At 51.0% G+C, this 21,491-nt stretch overlaps 1 protein-coding gene across 5 annotated transcripts in view; it reads left to right on the plus strand.

Annotated features, from left to right (window-relative positions):
• LOC128902745 (CBP80/20-dependent translation initiation factor-like) overlaps positions 1-21,491 on the plus strand; it is a 156,093-nt gene that overhangs the window by 72,045 nt on the left and 62,557 nt on the right. For all 5 annotated transcript variants that reach the window (XM_054186229.1, XM_054186230.1, XM_054186231.1 and 2 more), the window contains one exon: positions 13,236-13,312. In XM_054186229.1, coding sequence (XP_054042204.1) covers positions 13,236-13,312 — 77 coding nt within the window. The remainder of the gene's footprint in view (positions 1-13,235; positions 13,313-21,491) is intronic.

Genomic DNA, 21,491 nt, shown 5'->3' on the forward strand with positions numbered 1-21,491 from the left:
CTGGTCCGATGGATGGAGGGGAGGTCGGGGAAAGGGGGGAGCTGATCAGCCGGGAATCATCCCGGTTAAACGCCGCGCACCGGGGTTAAGGCCCTTATCCAGCAAATCCTCGAAACGTGTGCTTAATTTTAAGTCCCCCTGACTTCAATCTGTTTACTCTTGTGCTTAACTTTAAGCATGTGCCTAAGTGCTTGGCTGGCTGAGGGCCAAGGCAAATCGTAGACTTAGGAGCAAGATTCGCACAAAGGAAAACGCTTTGCTGGACTGAAGTCCCGTGGGACAGCGGATGCCGTCGTAGGTTGCGGGATGACGGAAGGGGACGGGGCTGCCCATCCCGGCTCCGTCAAGTTATTCGGCATCGGGTACCTCGCGCTTGGGGCCGTTCTCACTTGACGGGGAGCATCCCAACGGTCCGAGCGCCGAACGAGCGCCTTCATTTCAGTGCCTTTATTACGCTGTTCTGAAGGCGTCGGCTTCCCGGGTAACCTTGTGTATACCACAAACGCAATCTCGGAAAAAAGATATCGTTTCTTTTTCCTCTTAATTGAGAGAGGGGAACGGTTTAGTGGAGGAAAATAGCCTTGATTTTATCATCAGAAGAGGAAGGAGAACAGATTATATGACCTGACTAATAAATCTTCATAGGAATTTGCGTGGCTGCATTAACACTTACAACAAAAAGGGCTCCTGTATTAGCACAAGCTTTTATAATGGCTTTATCTTCTTCTTTCCTGTTCCAAGCTAATTCCTGAAAGCCGCCTTTTAATCCCCCTTTTGCTCATCCAGCCTGGACTTAATAGAATGGCAAAGGTATTTTGTTTTTTTTTTTTTCCCCTTTATTTTTAATCTATGAATGACAGCACTTAAAGCTAATAACTGGAGCCGCGGCACAGGCGAAAATGAAAAGCCACCCTCAGAAAACAAGATCTGGGGTTTTTTTTGGAAAACACCGCTACTAGGGGTTAAGGGAAATCTGCAGCTGGAACAAATACAGGGCTCGTCTGACTTCCTCAATAACTCTGCTGGGGGAGCGGGCAGTTGCCAGACGAAGGAAGCGTGGTTAGCCATCGAGTCTTTGAATGCAGCTCCGTTTCCCCCTCAAACCCATGGAATTTATATTAACCTCCAGCTTTTCTTAGCCGGTGGGAATTTTTTTTGATTTTTTTTCCCCCCCCCCGCCTCCCTGCGTGAGGAAGAGCCTGGCTTTTGTTGCTTCGGTTTGTCGGAGGAGCGGAGGAGACGGTTCTGCTCCTCGCCGCGGCGTTCTTGCTGGCGAGAGGCCATGGATGTTAAATGAATAATTTTTGGCGTTGATAAGGAGAGAAAGGCTGAGGCTGCCAAGCGCAGAGACGCCGGCGTCTGATGACTTGATTTCGGGAAGGGCGGGCTTGAGCCATCCCTGCTCGCCGGGTTGTCTCCGATCCCAGCAGAGACGCAGGCAGGAGGAAAGACCCCATGTGCCTTTGGCATCTTGTACGTGGATGTAACTATAGACAGTGGGCACAGAGCAATACGCGAGCGAGGATGTCTAAAACCACTTTTGGGATGGTACTTGGCTACCTAATTTAAGCTATAGGTAGACCCATAGGAGAGCTACCCACCTTCCACCTCAAGGGCTGTGTCCAGTTCTGGGCACCTCACCACAAAAAAGACCTTGAGGGGCTGGAGCGTGTCCAGTGAAGGGCAACGGAGCTGGTGAGGGGTCTGGAGCACAAGTCTGGTGAGGAGCGGCTGAGGGAGCTGGGGGTGTTCAGCCTGGAGAAAAGGAGGCCGAGGGGAGACCTTCTCGCTCTCTGCAGCTCCCTGAAAGGAGGGGGTAGCCAGGGGGGGGTCTCCCAAGGAACAGGCAACAGGACAAGAGGAAACGGCCTCAAGTTGCCCCAGGGGAGGTTTAGGATGGATATTAGGAAAAATTTCTTCACCGAAAGGGTTGTCAAGCATTGGAACAGGCTGCCCAGGGAAGTGGTGGAGTCACCATCCCTGGAGGTATTTAAAAGATGGGTAGGCACGGTGCTGAGGGACATGGTTTAGTGGTGGTTTTGGCAGTGTCAGGCTGATGGTTGGAATCAGTCTGACAGGTCCCTTCCAACCTAGATGATTCTATGATTCTATGAGCAAGGAGTGGAGCGTGTGAGACCTTGTTTTCCATCCCGGGACTGTCGTAGGGTCCCTGCTGGACTTTAGAGCTCCGTGAAGGCATAGCATCTGCAGGATGCTTATGGCTGCAGTGGTGACGATGGCACGCGGGGGTCCTGGACAGAGAAGGGAGCCAGCTGAACAGGCATGGGGGATGTTCTCGTTGCCAAAATTCCCATCTCTCTTTGGTAGCTAGCAGTTTGACGGCCAATTCTGAGTTGCTCGTAATGCAGAGCATCTGCGTTTTTTCCATCGTATCCCTTTCTGCTTGTCGTAGCGCTCTCGGTGACCACTATCTCAGACCCTTCCCACCTTCTGGAGCTGAGCCCATCACACCAGCACAATCCTTCCAGCAAGAAGGGCACCAAGGAAAGGACAAAGGAGCTAAAAAAGCCCTAGCAAGGAAGGGCAACATGACCTGAGCCATCCCAGTAACCAAGGTCTTTGCTTATATCACTTGGCACGTGAAGATATCCAGGAGTTGGGTTGGTTTGTTGAGTTTTGTTGCTGGTTCTTCTTTGTCCCTGCTTGGTTCTGATGAAGCACCTGAAGGTGCATCCTCTCGGACGATGTGACATGAATTGAAGGGGCTTCCCCCAGCTCCTGGCAGTCGTCACAACTCATGCTTTCACTGGCAGCGAAGCTGATGTTTGAATGATGCCTGTGTCTTTGGAGTTGTTGTGGTTGAGGTTCAACCTTTGCAAGACACAGGAGAGCAGATATGACCATCTTGCTTCCTGTCCAGTAGCAGCTTTCGGATATGAAGCAGGTTTTCAGGATTATTTTTTTTTTTTTTGGTGGAAATGCCAAATCCGTTTCCAAATCTCACGTTTGGAGACTGCTGTAAAGCAGCTACAAACTTGCTTTTCTTACTCATCCTCATTTTATTGTTCGAAGTAGTCCGTGGCTCCCAGAGGTCTGCGAAGCACCAGTGAAAAGCCACCGGCGTAATTAATATGTGATATGATGATTGATGCTCTGTGGCAAAAGCATCGTGTTTTCTCTGCTTGTCCCTGCGTTAAAACCCTTTGCAGCAGGAGGAATCTTAGTCCTCGACGCATAAAAGGAAAATCCGGGGAGGGAGCAGACGGACACTCAAGAAGCAGTTTCTTCTACCCAGGTACAAACTGCCAGTAACCTGGCAAGGGGAAAGTCAAGCCCTTGTGTTTCACAGCCCACCCTCCTGCAAAGGAATGGGACTTTTCAAAGGCAAGAATGAGGCTTTTATAGGATTCAATTGGCGTTTGCGCATCGGGGGATTTTCCGAGCTGGGGTGGCCGCGACGCGGGAACCTCACTTGCTCTCTCTGGACTGAGCTAGACCAAGCAGAGACTTGAGAAGATAGAAAAAAACATTTCTTTGTGGTATAGTCCGGGGGAAAATGTGTTGGCTGCGTCTTCAGCCAACTGCAAACAGGAATATCTGTTGTGGGAAAACATTTCCAGCACAACACAGGAGGCTTGGAGAAGGAACAGACAGTGATATTCTGCACAGCTTGCTTCAGCCATGAAGGTCTATGAGAAAGGTCCACTGGTGAACCGAGAGGGGCTGTTACCACCATGACCCCGTTAAAGTTGATGGCAAAATTCCCTTTGGCTTCGGTGGCGCAGGGTAGGGATCACAGTGATACGGCTCATGGCAAAAAATGCTCGTTGACTTATTAACTATTGCCTGCGATCTTAGGGTGTTGCGAAACTTCAGGCACTTGGAAGGCCTCCAATGGGAAGTGCCAAGGGCTGAGCGGTGAGAAAGTTCTCCTAGCGCCTCTGAATACCCACGTTGAAAGAAAAGAGAAGCCACCTCTTGTTTGTAAGGTTATGGAGTTATCGCTCCGCAAATAAGGGGTTTCGTCGCTGTTGGATTGTCCCAACTTCTGGGAGCTTGCGTGAGCTGGGGCTCCTATGGGCTGAAACTCCGGTCCGCCCAAGAGGAGAAGATTTGCGGGGGCTTGGTTCTGGGGGATTGCACAAATGCACAGGAAAAACATGCAATCTTTTATTAATTATAAGGGTGAAATGAAAATAAACTTGGATACAGCCTTTACCTCCTGTTGAGACCGATGCTGAGGTTGGGGGGGAGCACACCCAACACAGACCCACCAGCTTAGAGGTGACCTGGGTTCTGGTCCAAAACTCCCTGATGTCCTCTGGGATGTGGTTATAGGTCAGCTTAAAAATTCATCAGGGAGGTCCCTGTTCGGCCTACACGTCTCTTCCTCATGACACCGTCCACCACCATGGCACGATGAGGAGATGTCGAGGGGTGGACGGTGAATGAAGGGTCCTCCTGCCATCTCACCTGCCCGCTTCATCTCGGCTGGAGAGGCATGGTCAGGCGGCACGTCAAGGTGCGCAAATAGGGGGTGGCAGGCTTTGAAGGGGACCAGAGATGGGGAAAACCAGGCTGGGGAACGTGAAAAATATAGAGGAAAAGTATACTTTAAAGAAATGCGGGGTCCCGGAGGGACTGAAATAGCTCCAGTTACAAATATTCCCATAGCAACCTCATAACACTGTTAAGTCCCAGCTAAAGCAATTCCTCCCTCACCCCCAAAACTGGCACAAGCCAAGGAAAATGTAGGAAAAGCTTTTCAGAGGAGCGCTGCCCTTTTTCGGGATGAGCTTGGGCTACCTGGACACGGCAAACCCAAGTACCAGGCGTGGTGCCTCCTGGAAACAAGTGACGTGGGCGGTATTTATTCCCAATATTAGCTGAAAAAGGCTCCCTTTTTCCGGGGGAAAGCAAAGCCGGGTCGTGAACGCTATTTCTTTAAACGATTCTCTCAATATTCTGCATTTAAGGACTCCAAGCAATAGCGTGGTTATATCTGTATTTACTGGATAAATGTATTTATTTATGGATGGGGCACTTTACTGCTGACAGTGAGGTTTGTTTTTAAGCCTGACCGGGGTAGAGGAAATACATACAAATAAACAATAAACCTAAACAACACTAAAATAACATCAGTTAAAACAATTAGAGTTACTTCCACTCATGAAGTATTGTTCCCATTTTGCTGTAACATGGGAAAAAAAAAAAAGCTCCGTTTCCTAAGTCAGCTCGTAACTGATTTGGGATTTGCGGATTCTGGTAACAAAAGGGGGTTTCTTTTGTCTGTTATTTATACTCTTCCTATGGCACCGCGTGTCCGTGTCAGTGCGTCTGGAGCGCCCGGTTTCAATGCGACGGCGAGGGGAGCCTGGAGCAACGTTTCCAGCCCGTCCCCCGTCTCGGTGGCTTAGCCAGGGTTTGGTGGCACCGGTTGGGCTTATCTTCCTGCCCAGCGTGGTTTGTAGTGATGCGCGTAATGGGTGTTTGCAGAGGCGGTTCCTCCTAGGAGACTTTGTCCTGGATTTTAAAGTTTTATTATCTCTGAATTATGTATCATTCAGGAGCTGCGGGGCCGAGAGTTAAAAATAGACCCCGGAAAACTCGCTCTCAATAATCAGCAGAAGGCGTTGAGGAAGGTTCAGGGTACGTTTCACTTGGGATGCTTTGCCTCATTATGCCGATGCTTTAATCGCGTTTGCGTCCTTCACCCCGCACGGGGAGTTTCACGCTGGGTTGTTCCGCCGTTCTCTGTGTCTTTTGTTTCATCCCAGAGCTGGCTGCAGAGGGACGAGGTGGGACAGCTGAGCTGCCACCAAGTATTTAATAACGATTTTAAAAGCTGTCTTCCCTCTAGCTGGGTGTCCGCTTTCCGCCAGGAGCCCACCAAGGAAAGGCGGTGGGGAAGATAAGGGTCTAAATGACCCTTCTTTGGGTCGGGGACTGCATGTATAGAGTCTCTAATTGACTAAAACGCCCCCCATTGACTAAAATGCCCCCCCCCAGAGACCAGTATTAACGCTCAGCAAGTGGGAAGCCAGGAGGTCGTGTCCGTGGGGCAACGTGGGAGGGCAGAGCCCTGTAGGGAACAGCAACGGTGTTTTTAACGGTAATTAAAGAGTGGCGTTCAGTTGTGACAGCCCTGATCGCTGTCGCAGCAGTCGCTCTTCTGGGCTTCCACCCTTTTTTTTGGTAAAAAGGCTCCTCCAAAGTGCTCATCACCGAGGTGCATGTACTGCAGCTCTGCGTTCAGCCTTTGCCGGCGGTGTACGATTTATGGTGTGCTCCCCAAAGATGCAGTTAATCAGGAAATCCTCCAAAGCGGGACATCTCCCAAGAAACAACTTCCTATGCCTCCCCTTTAAGGCATGTTGCGCCATGCCGTGATTCATCGGGCAAGCACATCCTACGGTCAAGGTCCCGCGGAGCATCCCTCCTCCACCGTGGGACGTGTCGGATCAGCGGTGGCAAAGCCGGAGGAGTTTTGTTCCGTTTCCAGCGCCTGGGTGGCTGTAAACTAAGTCCTCTTTGCCAACCCTATACTTTAATTTAGCCCTGGCTCCAATGATTGAGGTTGAAGAAAGCGTCCTTGGAGGTGGCCAGGACCTGTGTGTGTCGCATGGTGGGTGAGGAGTGATGGGAGGGCCACAACCACGAAGTGCTGTAAGGATTTACCCGCCTTTTATCTTGAGCGAGGAGTATTTTGTAAAACTGTTGCACTTTCTATTCCATTGATGTTGAGCACCGACAGATTCCTTATTCAGAAGCAACTATTATTATAAGCACCTTCCAGGAAAAATGAATAGCTTGCAATTTGAAGGAACAAATTTATCACTTAAATTTTAACAGAGAGGAAATCATTTCCAGGCGGCTTCCTGACATTGTTTGGTATTCTTCCATGGCTTCCAAAGCAGGTCAAGGCTTTGGTTTGTGCCTCAGCCCTCTCCTTTCAAGAGGTAAAAAATTCCCCTTGTGTTAAGAGAGGAGAGCTGGTGGCAGACCAATGCCGCGGGAGTTCCTGGAAGGGGAAGAGGCAACGGCAAGTGGCCTCCAAGGAGATGGCTCTGCTGGAAGTGCCCACAGGACTTACACGTGTTGATAAATGCTGGCCTTGGGTGGGTAGAGGTGATGGGGGTGATGCCGGTGGGGAGGTAGCGGCGCCTTTGCCAGACATTGAGGGGCTGGAGCACGTCCAGAGAAGGGCAACGGAGCTGGTGAGGGGGCTGGAGCACAAGTTGAGGGAGCTGGGGGTGTTCAGCCTGGAGAAAAGGAGGCCGAGGGGAGACCTTCTCGCTCTCTGCAGCTCCCTGAAAGGAAGGGGTAGCCGGGGGGGGTCAGTGTCTGCTCCCAAGTAACAGGCGATGGGACAAGAGGAAGCAGCCTCAAGTTGCACCAGGGGAAGTTTAGATTGGATATTAGGAAAAATTTCTTCATGAAAGGGTTGTCAAGCATTGGAAGAGGCTGCCCAGGGCAGTGGTGGAGTCCCCATCCCTGGAGGGATTTAAAAGCCGGGCAGACGTGGTGCTGAGGGACATGGGTTAGCGGTGGTTTTTGCCAGTGTCAGGTTGATGATTGGACTCGATGATCTGACAGGTCCCTTCCAACCTAGACGATTCTATGATTCTATGTCCCATGTTCACACGATGAGTGTGGGACCGGCACAATAAAAGTTAAACACATCTGCAGCTCTGTGCCGTCCCGGACTTTCCTGCCACGGATAATCCATCCTATAGCCAGATGAAAGACTTATCACGGGGTGTTGCAAGTCACTGGGTTGTTTTTTGCGGATCATTTCTGGAACCACAATACATTTATTTTTTTACACTTCCTCCAACCTTGGTATTTGTGTTGTTGCCTTTGCGCAGGTAGATGGGGCGGCTTCGGGGCTGCCGTGAACCCAGCCCCACCTCACCCTTCCCACCTCCCCAGAAAATAAGTCCCACCCTGAACTTTGTGTGCAATAAAATCGAGCGAAACTCCCAGCGCCTACCGCAGGCCTAATAACCTGTTTGTTCAGTTTGGGCCTTCTGCAACCATTTGTTGAAGATAAGCAAGGGCGGAGATGTTTCTTGAGGGCACAAGAGGCTCTTGAGATAAAGCTCTTGTGGACTGATCCTGCGATATGGCCGGATCATTTCTTTTCCTTCTCTCGTCACCCCTCAGCATTGGGTTTTTCCATCAGTCCGGTTGCTTTTCTCAACCTTTTCTTTGCACTTCCGGTTTCGGTGTTGCTATTTGGCATTTAGGCATCTTCACCTGCTTGATCATCACAGGCTGGGAGCGTTTCTGCTGCATGGGGAACACCTATGGAAGAGGCTGAATGAGTGGGTAATGAATGAAGACAGTCACTTTGTGGGGTGAGGTTTCGCATCTGAAAGTCAGGCTGCGTTAGACACGAAGACCACGAGGATGAAGCAGTGATCCCCAACCTCTCATAGGCCCTGGAGTCTTTGTGAAACGCCCATGAATTTGGCCACCCCAGGCAACAGTTGGCACTGGAGAAGTGCAGAAGTGGAGGTGAAGGAAAGAGGGTGCAGGTTGGTCCAAATTAGGACTGTCCCTTTTATAAGGCAGTTGTTGTTGGGTGCTGAAGGAGTCTCTGGGTTTTTGCTGCCAAAGGGTGGTCACGGAAGGACCGGCAGCAGCAAAAAAATCCCTCCTTGTTTGTGCTTTTCTCCGTGCGATTTACCCCGTGTGTTACCGTCACCGGTAAAAGAGGTAAAGTATCTTTACCTCAGATTGCCAACGAGATCTTGAAAGCTTTTCATTTGTTCTTTCATTAAACTTTGATGTAAATGGGGCCGGGGCAGCGGAGAGGCAGCTGCCGGCTTTCTGGATTCCCACAGGCAGGCGGACAAGGTTGAGGGCTGGGCAGACACCTTCATTAGGAGGGTAAAGCACAAAAAGAGGGCACGTGGGTATCAAACCTGCTCTCCTCTGCCGTCTGTTTGCAGCGATTTTGCCGGGTGACGGATTTCCCTCGGCGTATGCTAGCTGGCCATATGACGGTCGCCTAAACTTGCCGGACATCACCTTCCTTTCTCCAAGAGCTGCTTTCCCCAAAACATCTAAAAAGGAATATGCACATCACAACATAGCTGATCTCTAGGGCACTTGCAGACCAATCCTGAACACCCCTTTTTTTCCAGACCTATTGGCCTTTCTTGTTAGAAGGCGCGTGTTTATGATTTAAACTTGACATCCATTAGAAGTCCCACGGGCTTCTCAGGTTCTGCTTCAAGCTTCCCACCACGTCAACCGCAGAGTGTTTAGCTCCAAAATTGAAAATGACCCCTAGTAACGATCCTTCCGGAGACCACGGGCTCTTTGTTCTTTGCTTTTCCCACATCCTTCGCTTCCAGAACCAGCAGCATTGAAATGTTGGTTTGTTACGTTCTCCTCAAGCCACCTGCGAATAAATACCAAAATAAAACCGACGTGGGAGAGAGACCAAAAGCTATTTGGCTGCCCACTGAGAAGATGCAAACCTGCCTGTGAAACCCCTGAGCACCTGGGCTTTACGGTGTCTTCAGGCCCAAGTAAGGACAAAACCCATCCCTCTTGTGTAGGTCGTCTTGTAGACCCATTGCAGAGCAGAGGCTGGTCTTCTGCCTTGCAAGACATATCCCTTTGTCTCTATTCTGGGGTTTCAGCTTCGTAAAGAGTGTGTCCACTGAAGAATGGAACAGCTGCATTCCAGATCCACGTCGTCTTCAGTGAGCCGACCTTACTGAAGGCACTTCCATTGCTGTCCTGCACGACCCGTGGCGGGGAGCAGCTTCCAGACAAACCCAAGAGTCATGTCATCGAGGCCCTCACCGTGCCCTTGGGACTCTGGCCTGTCCCCACCCACCCGGCACTCTCGGTCTTCTCCAGCCACTCCACCCTTCTTGCAAGTTGCTGATATTTCCTTTTACATCGACTTGCTGCACAAACGAAGGCGACTTTTCTCCCTTCCAAATTTAGCTCTGTTTAGGCACCAAAATAGACAAGAGTAGGGACCGGTGACTGTTTTTTTCCAAAACATTGTCTCATGACTAAGACTAAGGAAGGGCATTGCTCGGCTGGAGAAGGGAGATGCTTGATTTTCCTAACGAGGACACAAAGTTCTCCTCTGTTCAGTTACAGGCATGCTCCTAGATTTAGGAGCCTTATTCCCATGTAATAAGGCCATCTCTCACCCCGATGCTGTCTGCTGCTGGTGGGCAGAGGTCTGAGGAAGCAGAGGGATGCTCTCCAAGGAGGACATGCAGCGGTGCACTGCCATACGCATGGTTTCTAGTTGGAAAGAGCAGAAAGGCAGCTCCCGCGACTTAATGAAGGGCTTCGCGGTGAGGAAGTTGGTGCTTGAAGTCCTTGTGTTCTGCAGAGAGAGTTTCATTTTTTGCGCAGGGTAATTGTATTTGCACGTGCGTCTGCGACGCAGCGTAAATTCTTAAAAATACCCCAGGCTTTCTCCTGCTGTGGTCGTGCAACATTTGGAAACAGCCTCACTGAGTATGGTACTATTTTTAGCCTGATTTCCTAAACAAGCACGCCTGTTGTGATGGGGCTGTGTGTGGGTCTGCTCCTTCCCTTCCTTTTCTCATTGGTACCCATTGGCCAATGTCAAGCAAATTTTCAGAGGAACAGAAGTCTCGGAGATATTAAGCTCCTCCTATGCCTTCAGTGATCAAGTAGATGAGGAAGATTCAAACCCCCAGTAATGAAGAAGGTGCTGTGTGATTTTAAGCTATTAGACATCAAAGATTCCACACAGAATTAACCATGAGGTGTTTGGCTGCAGGAGAAACCCAAGTCAGACCTGGTTAACTAGGTGATAACCCAACCACAGCCCCAGGAGAGCAGGCTGCCAGCTTTCCCTACTCCCAGACTTCCTCTTCTTAGTCAAAGATGGGCCGTGTTTGAGCGGTGAGATGAGATGAGATCTAGGGAGCATGAGGAGAGCTCTTTCTGGTGCTGGGTGCAGGCACGTGAGCAGGGGACCACAGAACAACGTGCATCGCTGAGCAGATCCTCGCTGGATGAGCAGATCTGCAAGAAAGCCGAGGCAACTTCACGTAACGATGGCCTTTGTACCACTGCTATGAGGGATCTGTGGTTGAGGATGCTCAGGTTGAGCATCTGAGGATGCCGTGGTTGGTGTGGCACCTCTGGGCGTTGAGGGTGTTTTAGTGGGAGAGAAGGGTAATTTGGTCACCAAGAATGGGTACTACTCATGAACGTGCCTTCTAACGCCCGCGCTAAACCATATGTTCACGGCGCATCCAATTTTCTCCAAAAGGATTAAAAGTGAAGAAACTTAAAAGGGGAACTACCTTCTCAGAAAACACACTTGAAGACTGAAGCCAAAGCAAGGTTCAAATGGGGACATGCTAGCCAGCAGCAGGACTTACCTAGGGGCTTGGGGACTTCTTCATTGCTTGAAGTCTCGAAGAGCCGAGGTCCCCGAAGTGGAAGGCTCCAGCTGCCACGGGAACCGTAGGGTTGCTGCAGTAGCAGTTTCTCCAGGCTCTTTGCAGATGGCCAGGTTGGGCGGTCACAATAAACCCTGTTGGCCTTGGACTCGGGGTCCAAGCCTTCTCTGGTCTGCAAGCCTAAATTAGAATCATAGAATTGCTGAGGTTGGAAGGGGCCTTTAAGATCATCGAGTCCAACCTCTAACCTACCCTGACAAAAGCCACTTCTAAACCATGTCCCTGAGTGCCCCATCTACCCTTTTTTTAAACACCGCCAGGGATGGTGAATCCACCACCTCCCTGGGCAGCCTATTCCAATGTTTAATAACCCTTTCAGTGAAAAAATGTTTCCTAATATCCAATCTAAACCTCCCCTGACGTAACTTGAACCCGTTTCCTCTTGTCCTATCACTTGTCACCCGGGAGAAGAGGTCAACCCCCATCTCTCTACAACCTCCTTTCAGGTAGTTGTAGAGGGTGATACGGTCTCCCCTCAACCTCCTCTTCTCCAGGCTAAACAACCCCAGCTCCCTCAGTCGTTCTTCATAAGGTTTGTATTCAATACCATCCCCAGCAACCTCTCTCCTCCGTTACCTCTTCCACCAGAGGAACTCAAAATACGGTTATCTCGGTAACCGCTACTAAAATTAACGCCTCATTTTTCAGGCTCTTCACGCAGAGAGAGAGAGGGGCTTTTTTTTGAAGTGGGTGTGTTATGTTGTCATGCCAATGTGACAAAGCTGCTGCTCCATGAGACGCATTCCCACCCAGCCCTCGCCCTTGCCCAGGCTGCTCCCTCGTGGCCCCTCACGTGTGGTGATTCACCAGCGGCGGCTGGAGCTCCGAGGCTAAGATGGATTGCGATGGAAATAAAAGGACTGACTTTTACAGGGCTTTTATTGCCAGCCGGGGAAGCACAATACTGCATAAATAAAAACCGTTATGGTTATGACAGCTCTGTGGTCCCTGGAAAATAAATAATACTTTGCACTTAAATAGTGCCTTTCATCCAGGAACCTCAGAACTCTTTGCTCATGTTAACGAAGCCTCACGATGCCCATAGTAGGACGCTAAATACAACATCCCCCTTATCAGATGAACGTACCGAGTCAGAGAGTCGGCACCTTCAGTGGAGAGAGGACAAGAGAGCAGCTTGAGTTACACACAGCTCTTCCACCGACGTGACCGGGGCAAATCATTTAATGTCCTGGTCATCTCAGTTGTTTCCAGTAGGCAGATGCCACCCCTCCCTTCTCCTGGGGTGGCATGGGTTGACTAGCTCATGGTGGGCAGCCTCAGTGAGGTTCTCACGATGTGGTCGTTGACTTGCTAATGGCGTGGGGCCACAGCCCCAACAGACCCACCAGCTGTGGCTCGTGTTGCCCTACTCCGGTATCCTCAAAACGCTGCTGAGCACCATCCCTTTAACAGTCATTTTTACAGCTGGGTTTTAGATAAATACATAAATACGAAGGAAACAACCCAGTGAAAGTGGATGGTTTAGGTGCGCCGGTATCAGCAAGCATCATGGGTGACGTGGGTGACTTTCCTGTAGATGGTGTTGTTTGGGCTCCATCCGTAGGTGGGACGGTTACTTGCCCCGTATGGCTTCTCCCATACAGAAATCGCAGATAACTTCATTCCCCGTGGATTTCCAGACCTGCTTCTGTAGGGTCTGAGAAGTTGTAAGGATGTTTGGATGGGAACTGGTTCTTTTATCGTGCTCACATCTTCTGTCTCACTCTGTCCCCTTCCGTATCGATGTCTCCTGTATCTTGGAGCTGATCGCTGCTTTTCCCTCTTGTTTTACAGGGTTACCATCCGTTGCCTCATGAAGCTGAAATCGCACACACCAAAAAACTGTTCAGAAGGAGGAGAAACGACCGGAGGTAGGCGAAACCTCTCTTTAATGTGGGTTTTTTTAACCTTCTCCTCCTCGTTGCACATCTTCCCCCTCTGTTTCACCGAGCATCTTTGGACGACACTGCGTTTAGCAGCTGCCAGCGTTGGGTTAATGCGTAAACCCTTGTTTGAGCATTAACATCCTGAAAATGTAGAGCCTGTCCAGCCCCCTGGTTTGTCTTTGAGATCTGGAGTGTGTCCTACATTCCCCCAGGAGTATCTTAAGGACCTCCTCTTCCCCTTCCACTCATTCCCCCCATAGCCAGATCCCCCCTACTTGTATTAGAAGAGGCAGCTGGCAAAGCGTTCTCTGTAAAAGCGTTGAGTCCTTGTGTCTTGTTTCCTCACTTTCTGTTGAAAAGCAAAATTCGCGGACTTTCAGGGTGGCCTGCAAAGCGGGTATGGTGGAGAGGGGTTTGCGGCGAGTATCGGACGCCTGTCGGCGTGAAGGAGGGGGACGTGCTACAGAGGCAGCCGAGTTCCTGTGGCGTTGGTGATTTCAATCCGTTGGGTTAATTTAATAGGGCCAACGGGATATTTAATTGCGTAAACCGCATGTCTAATTACATGAGGGCATCTAGAGTCCTCGGTAGGAACCGTGACCATGGTTAAACGTGAAAATAAGCGGGGAATAAGGGAGTTAGTTGTACACGCGGCTTTATTTCTGCCGGCGGATTCTGCTGTGGCAATAAAGCTTTGCTAAAACCAGGACTTTGCGAGGTCGATGTTATTTAACCGGAGAAAAAGCGGCCAGTGTTTTCTCCTAGAGCGATCTGAAATCTGGGCCTGAGCTGTGATGCCTCCTTGGGGGGGATTTTGAGGGGGGGGGGGGAGTCCTACGGACACCCGTAATAGCAGTCGGAGCGTGTCCTCGAATCTCCCCGTCGCTTCTCGACTCGTGAACAGCCGCGACGTGGTTAATTCTGTGCTTGCTTTGGTTTTCCCAAATTTTACGGAGTGGCCAACAAACAGCTGAAAAGAGTTTGCTCAGGCATCCCAGAAACATTCTTCTGCGGGCAGCGTGGTTCCTCAGCAGCAAACTCCTTTTTCTCTCCTCTTTGGGGCTCCCTCCTTTTTTCCTGTACGCCATTTAAAAGACAGTTTCGTTTGGGATTTAGGGAAAAAAAAAAAGGGGGGGGGGCAGGGCGCTCGTTTCAGCCAAAAGGTGGTTAAAACCGAGTTGAAGTCTGCTTCTGTTGCAAAGGGAGAGCTGGGTGGGCTTCCTCCCAGCGCTGGGCTGGGCTCCCCACGAAATCCCAGTGGAGGTCGGGAGCATCCCGGCTCACGGAGTGGATCGTCCTCCGCCATCCAAAGAGCTCATGACGCCGTGGGAGAGGAGACCTGCAGAGCCAAAGGGTCTCCCGCCTGAAGTCCCCTTGCCCAAGTTTGTGCTGGACCGAAGCCACGGAACTGCGTGTTGGTTCTTCCTTCCCCTCCGAAAAACTGGGATCGCGCCAGATGTGTATTTCTGTTTCTTTTTCTTTCTGGTCCCTTCAGATAAACGGTGAGCAGACAGAAGCATTCGGCCCCCCAGGGCATCCCTCCCTCCCGCGCAGATGACAAGGAGAGATAGCAAAAAAAAAAAAAAAAAAATGCTGCCTTGGGCTGGGGTTGGAAGATTACGGGGTGAGATACAGCCCAGACCACGGTAGCGCTGGGATAATATCCCGGGAGGAGAGACGGAAGCCTTAAAGCCAGTTGATAGGGGATCACGCGAGAGGAGAGGTGGGACCGTTTCGGCCCTGAGCAGTCACAAATGAAAGAAAATGGGAAGAGCAGAGGGCATACGGTCCTGCCCGAGTCCTCCGTGGTGGCGTCCAAGCTTGGACAGAAAAACGTATTTATTTTAATTGCAAAAAGCTAAGAAGCCCGGGTTGAGGGAGTGGAGTGAAACAATCTCTTAGGAACTTATTTAAGCAGAAAAGACGGGGTCCCGTCCCCGAGACTTCAGCTGGGGACCTCAGCAGCCCCCCCTCTCCCTACGCCACGTGGTTTGACGCTGGGGGTTTGCGGGTTACCTTTGCCTCTGTGGTGCATTTTGGACTGGGAAGGGAGTTTTAGTCCTTCTAGTGCCGTTTGAGATGCCCCCCCGGAGAGCACTCAGTTCTTAAAAATGATTTCTAGCAGTAAGTGAGGTCTCAGAATGGTTATTTTATGAGAAAACCATGGTAGAAATAGGGGGAAAAAATACCCTACTGTATCGCAGCACAAACAGGTTACAAAGGTGTTCAGACGAAATTTGCAGTGCTGTTATCTTAACATCCCGGGCATCATTCTGGAGGAGAAAAGCCCCCCCTTCGTTTCAGAGCCACGCGGGTGGTGTAACCATCCCTCTGGATGAGATTTTATGGCCGGCAAAACAGTTGGGAGTTGTGGGCTTTTTGTTTTAAATGGGTACAGATCTCTGGATATGGAGACACTTAAAATTGCAAGACCGCGGATGGGCCTTCGGAGGCGGCGAGGCTTGGGAGAGGCTGAGCAGGGCCATTTGGTGGTGCGTGGGTTAGGAGAGGCATTAGGAAGCAACTCTGGATGTCCAAACCCAAGGGAAGAAGAGCTGGTTTCTTAGAAAAGAGTTGGTAGCAGCCATGGGTGGGAGTAGGGTTGACATGCCGTGGATTTGCAAGAAGAAAAGAGGTTGTCCTGCTCCGTTGGTTAGAAGCAGGTGTGGCTCCAAAGCCCTGCTGCAGTAGGGTCTGGTTTTCAGTGGGCAGCTTTTCCCCTTCTCCTGAAGGTGATGAGCACGTGGGACAAAGCAGCATCCCCAGACCCCACGAGCAATACTTGTCCATGGAGCACCAGCTCTCCCTGCCTGGGATCTGCCTCATCCGAGGATGACACATCCCAAGGGACCGCAGTGAGCATCCTACTGCCGTGTGCGTCCACTGCTCGCAAGTGGACATCCAGCTTGGGTCAGGGAGTCAACCCCCATGCTGATCTCTGCGCGACGCACGGGTCTTGCCTGGTTGTAGCTGACCTTCAGGTCGGCTTATATAGCACAGCTATTAGAAAAGAGCTGATAAAGCACATCAGCACTCCAAAATCTGCCTATTTTTTTCCAGCTGGTCTTATAAAAGATACTGGTTGTTCCCTTAGAGCGCCTGCGGGCTCCTCTCCCTTCCCTGACGGTGACATTCCAAAGAGGCCACGTCTTGGGCTAGCGAAGCACCTTTTGTTTCTCACGCGGAACGACGCTGATGTCCGGCCGTGCTATAAATAGCGCCCGTCCCCGCTTCCTTCCCGTCACCTTTCCTCGGGAAATGCTGTCACCGCGTTACGGGGGAACGCGGCTCACCTACCCCGAAGTCTCTGCCATGGACCTTTCACTCCCGTGGGGAGAAGCAACTCTATGGGCGTGCAACCGTAGCTCTCTCCTTGCATATGTGATATGTTTTTACGTTCCACGAGTCATTTTTCCTTGGGACGCGTGCTTCATTTTTTGTAAAAGATACAAACTAAAAGCAGATTAAAGGTCTCATTAAACCAGGCTTCGACTTTCCCAGTTCAGGACTACTCTTGGTCTCTTGGACAACGTTTCCATAGTAACAATCAGCGTCACGTCTGTTGGAGGGTTTGGTTGCACAAGGTGTTGGAAAAGCCTGCAGGAGGTGGTGAGGTCCTTGCTGCGAAGAGCTTTACGATCAGGGCAGGAGACCAGGGAGAGGTATCAGCCTCCCCACATCACCCGGCAGAAACTCCACACCTGGTGTTTTCTCTGTTGGTTTGGGCACAGGAGGTGCAACTGCCACCTTCTGATGTGGGTGATGGAGGGCCTCAACCACTTGACGGGATCATTGAAGGAGAGCAGCAGAGGCAAGTTTTTTCATAGATGTCCATGTGAGTAAGCGTTGAACACCAATGGCTTTTATTGCCCAAACACTAATCCACTGTTTGCTGCCGCAGAACACCCACCCTACCTAGATATCACCAAAGGCAACTTGGTTTGACCTCCCATGGACAAGTACTTCTAGGGAAGGAGAGATTTTCCCTGGGTGGTGGCGGGACCTCTCCTGCCTTTATCTCCTGCAAGTAGGCAAGAGAAAATAAATACTCTGGGACCTGTTTCTCGAGTCCTCTTCTTCTGCCTTCCCACCCCACTGCCTCTCTGCGAGCGGAACACAAGCTGTGCTGGGACGTGGTCTCCTTGGGCAGATGGGCTCTGAGTTTGGCCCCTTGTTTTTCAAAAAGTTACAAAAAAATGCCACTTTTTAAGTATCTATTGAAGCTTAGCGCTGCACGGCGTTTCTCTGGTTCCCGTGGCATCCTGGGATGATGTGTTTGGGGATGGAGGGTCCAGCCAGACAAACCTCACACCCTGGAGATGCGTGCGGAGAGGCTTGCACCAGCCTTGTAGGAGTGATAAGAAATATTGGCCGGTTTAGATAGGATTTACAAGGAATATATGGAGTCGCAATGGGTTAAGACAACTGAGTTTGTACCTGCTTCTTGGTCTTCTGGATAATAAAGTACTGAAATTGTTCTGTGCCACCTAAGGAAGGGGACAGTTTTGATGAGGACCAGGAACAGGTTGCTGGGGAAGCCTTAAATAATTTGCGTCGTTGTAATCGCATCGATTCGATCGCATCTTGTTGGGTGCAAAAGTCAAATTGGGCCAAATTTCTTACCAAAAGGAAATCCTCATGTGTGCATAGATGTTGGCTGGTATCTCACAGGGCTTTTGGTGGTCGGTCTATGGGACAGGAGAGGATTAAACAGAGAAGCGCAGCCCCATGGCCCGGAGAGGACGGAGCAAAAGCCTGAAAGTTGATCAGTCCCCTCCTTCCAAAAGGCATCCAAATTCCCCTTTTCCATAGAAAAGGTGTGGATCCTTTGTGCTTCCTCCATGCGCAGCTGATGTTTCCAGGCTTTGGGATAACCAGAGCTGCAAGGGGCTGCTCTGCCTGTCCCAGCCAGGGCTCTTGGGGACCAGGGCTGACCTTGGGTGAAGGACCATCACCCTTAACTGTGGCTGAACTTGGTGTCATCTCCTTCTTTTCCTGTTGGATGGGGGTTAAGGGGGGCATTTCTCTACCTGGGATATCCCAGGTGGAGATAAGGAGGTGGAGGAGAAGACCTTGTAGGTCCTCCTGGCTCGTACATGGAGAAAAGGGGTGGGAGCAAAGAGGCTCGTGTGCTTTCCCCGTCTCCCTTCGGGGTGCCCCAAATACCTATGGCTTTTGACAACAGGATTAGAGTAATGTCACCGAGTTTTCTCTGGTGGTGTCCCAATTTGCTTCCTACCGTTAACTTGGCTTTACACTTAAATGATCAGGAAAAAACAGTCTGGATTATTTTGTGTGTGTGTGTGTTGTTTTCTGGTTTTAATTAGGTTCAGAGCCGGGGGAGGCAGAAATATCCTCCTTCCCCGGAGAGCCCTGGGTGGCTGTCAGGGACCGTTTCCTCTTCCTGAAGCAGGAGGGTTGTGTAAGCGCCGCTGACCCCTCCTGCTCGCGCCCACGCCGAAAACCGGGTTAACTGGGGTGACCGCACGGGGGTGGGCACCCTTGTCCTGCCTCCCCCATCAGAGTTCACGTTGCTGAGGGACCTCCCGGGGCTCATCCCAGCCCATCCGCGTGGCCCCGGTCAGGGTCTTGCACGGAGGCGAGCGTGGTCCCGCACAGGGACGACCCAAAGGACGGTCACGGCGGGCTGGGAGCCAGGCAGGGAACATCCCAGATCCGCCGGCGGCTCCGCCGAGGAGCGTAGGCAAGCTGTGATATATTTCTTTTCCCATTATATTTGATTTTACAGACCCACAGGGGACACTCAACCACCTACAGTGATTAGTTCGACTGATTAAGCTGCTTTTCCTCTTGTGGCAAACTCCTTTTGTGAAGGGTTTTCAATAGCCACGCTGCTCGGGACATTGTTCCTGTACAATTTCCTTTCAAAACACCATAAAGGGCACTTCACTGCTTTACCCTGTCGTAAAAACATCACAGGAATCAGCTTTGCCCAGCTTGCTCCTTCAAGTGCAAGGTCTCCTCATGCGGGGAGGAGGTTTGAGGTCGGGTGGGAGTTGCAGGACCTCACGATGCTGGAGTGAGATGGAGCCATTAGCCGGGGGGGGCGGGATTTGAGATGAGAGGTAAAGCAAAAGTTTTCTGCTTTTTTTGCCTTTTTTTTTTTTGCCTTTTTTTTTTTGCTGTTTATTAATATGAGGATCCAGGGTCACCCAGGGAAGTGAAGGACAAAATAAACTTGAAAGCCCAGAGAAGGAAATGCTGCTTCGTGCATGTCTGCTGGTTCAGCCCTTGCCTGGCCGAGGCTGGGAGCGGATGCGGATGCTCTCGAGGTACCCGGGGGGTAAACGGCGCAGGGGGAGAAGGGCTGTTTCTGCTGAAGAAATGTCCTGCCTCGAACAGCAAGTGGATAAACCTGGCTATTTAATTAAGACTGGAAACCAGATGAAGGTCTGCCTTGATATGAGGAGCGGCTGAGGGAGCTGGGGGTGTTCAAGCTGGAGAAAAGGGGGCTGAGGGGAGACCTTCTCGCTACAACTCCCTGAAAGGAGAGGGTAGCCAGGTGGGGGTTGCTCCCTTCTCCCAAGGACCAGGCGATGGGACAAGAGGAAACGGCCTCAAGTTGCACCAGGGGAGGTTTGGGATGGATCTTAGGAAAAATTTTTACACTGAAGGGGTTATTAGGCATTGGAAGAGGCTGCCCAGGGCAGTGGCTGAGGCACCATCCCTGGAGGTATTTAAAAGACAGGTAGACATAGTGCTTAGAGGTATGGTTTAGTGGTGGGTTTTGTCAGTGTTAGGTTGATGGTTGGACTGGATGATCTGAAAGGTCACTTCAAACCTAGGCAATTCTATGATTGCCACCAAGGGAGTAAGAGATGTAGGGAACTGGAGGGGGTTGCAGTGGCAGAAGGTCCTTCCTTCCCGTGTTTGTAGTTGCTCCCATATCCTCTCACGACGCTATCGGGTAGGTCCATACGAAGACCTGGTGTCGTTGTGACCTGGTTAGTCCATCAGCATTTGGGCAAGGTGGTGATGGAGCAGGGTAGAGATGGTATCAGGAAGGGTCAAGCAGGAGCCCCTTCGACCTTCAGAGCCTCAACTGGCCAGACGTGCTGGCATCACCTGGCCCTTCTGCCCTTCCTTCTAGGCATCGAGGAGAAGGCTCTGATAGGGGTCACGGCACTGGGACCCCACTACCAGGAGGAGGTTGTTGAGAACAAAGCCTGCACCAGGCTCCTCGTTGAAGGAGGGGTCTTTGAATGATCAAAAAGTCACCTCCTGATGACCCATGGGCATCCGGCTGTGGGTGACTCAACCATGGGTGGGCAGCACTACAGCTTCTTGTCAAAAGGGACTTTTTGGAGCTGAGATCTGCAGCTGGTTTGGCTCCATCGAGACCCCTCACTGCCTTTGCACCGCACTCTGGGCTCAGTGAACGGGACTCAGAATGGCGTGGAGCCGTTATAGTCCAGCGCCATCCCTGTGCAGTAATCCCAGACCCGGTACCTACGAGACACAGATGATGAAATAGCTCTGCAGAAACCATCTGGGAAGTTCTACCGAATTTATATTTAGCATCTGTCCTGGCTCGTCTAAGAGCTGCACGTGTAGGGTCTTCCCATTAGCCAAGCGGTGCCCATGTGAAACACCAGTAGCAGTAAGGTGGAGCAGTTGGTATTTGGCATCCATGGGGCAGTTTGTTTTGCCTGTCGCCCTTGTCTCAAGCTGTGGCGGGGTGAGTAGGGCTTTTCCACCCAGCTGCTCTTGTTTCTGCCCTTGTGATCGGCTCTAAACCCTTACGCACTGGAGGGCGTCAGTGAAAATATGCCCAGCCGTGAGTCACCCCCTGAAGGCAGATGGTGGGGCTGCGATCCTGCCGGCGAAACACGCCGCGAAAGGCGAGGCCGTATTTACAGCTCTTTCCCGACGCTAGCAACCGCTGAAAGGCTTTTGCATTCCGTGTGATGCGGGGGAAATGTCCTTCTCTCAATATCGGAGCGCTCTGTGGGCTCAAGACTAACGTAAAGAGAAAGAAAAAACCTTAGTGAGTTCAACAGGACACGCTCCACGTGAGCAGGCCTTCAGGAGATGTGTATCTATTACCGTTCCCCGTATCTGCTCCCTCCTCCTTTTGTGCCTGGTGGAGAAGGGTTAAAAGGGTTAAAAGATACTCATCTCAGTAAATTTAATCCTTTCCTTT

The sequence above is a fragment of the Rissa tridactyla genome, chromosome Z, assembly GCF_028500815.1.
Source record: "Rissa tridactyla isolate bRisTri1 chromosome Z, bRisTri1.patW.cur.20221130, whole genome shotgun sequence".
In the NCBI taxonomy this organism is placed as follows: domain Eukaryota; kingdom Metazoa; phylum Chordata; class Aves; order Charadriiformes; family Laridae; genus Rissa; species Rissa tridactyla.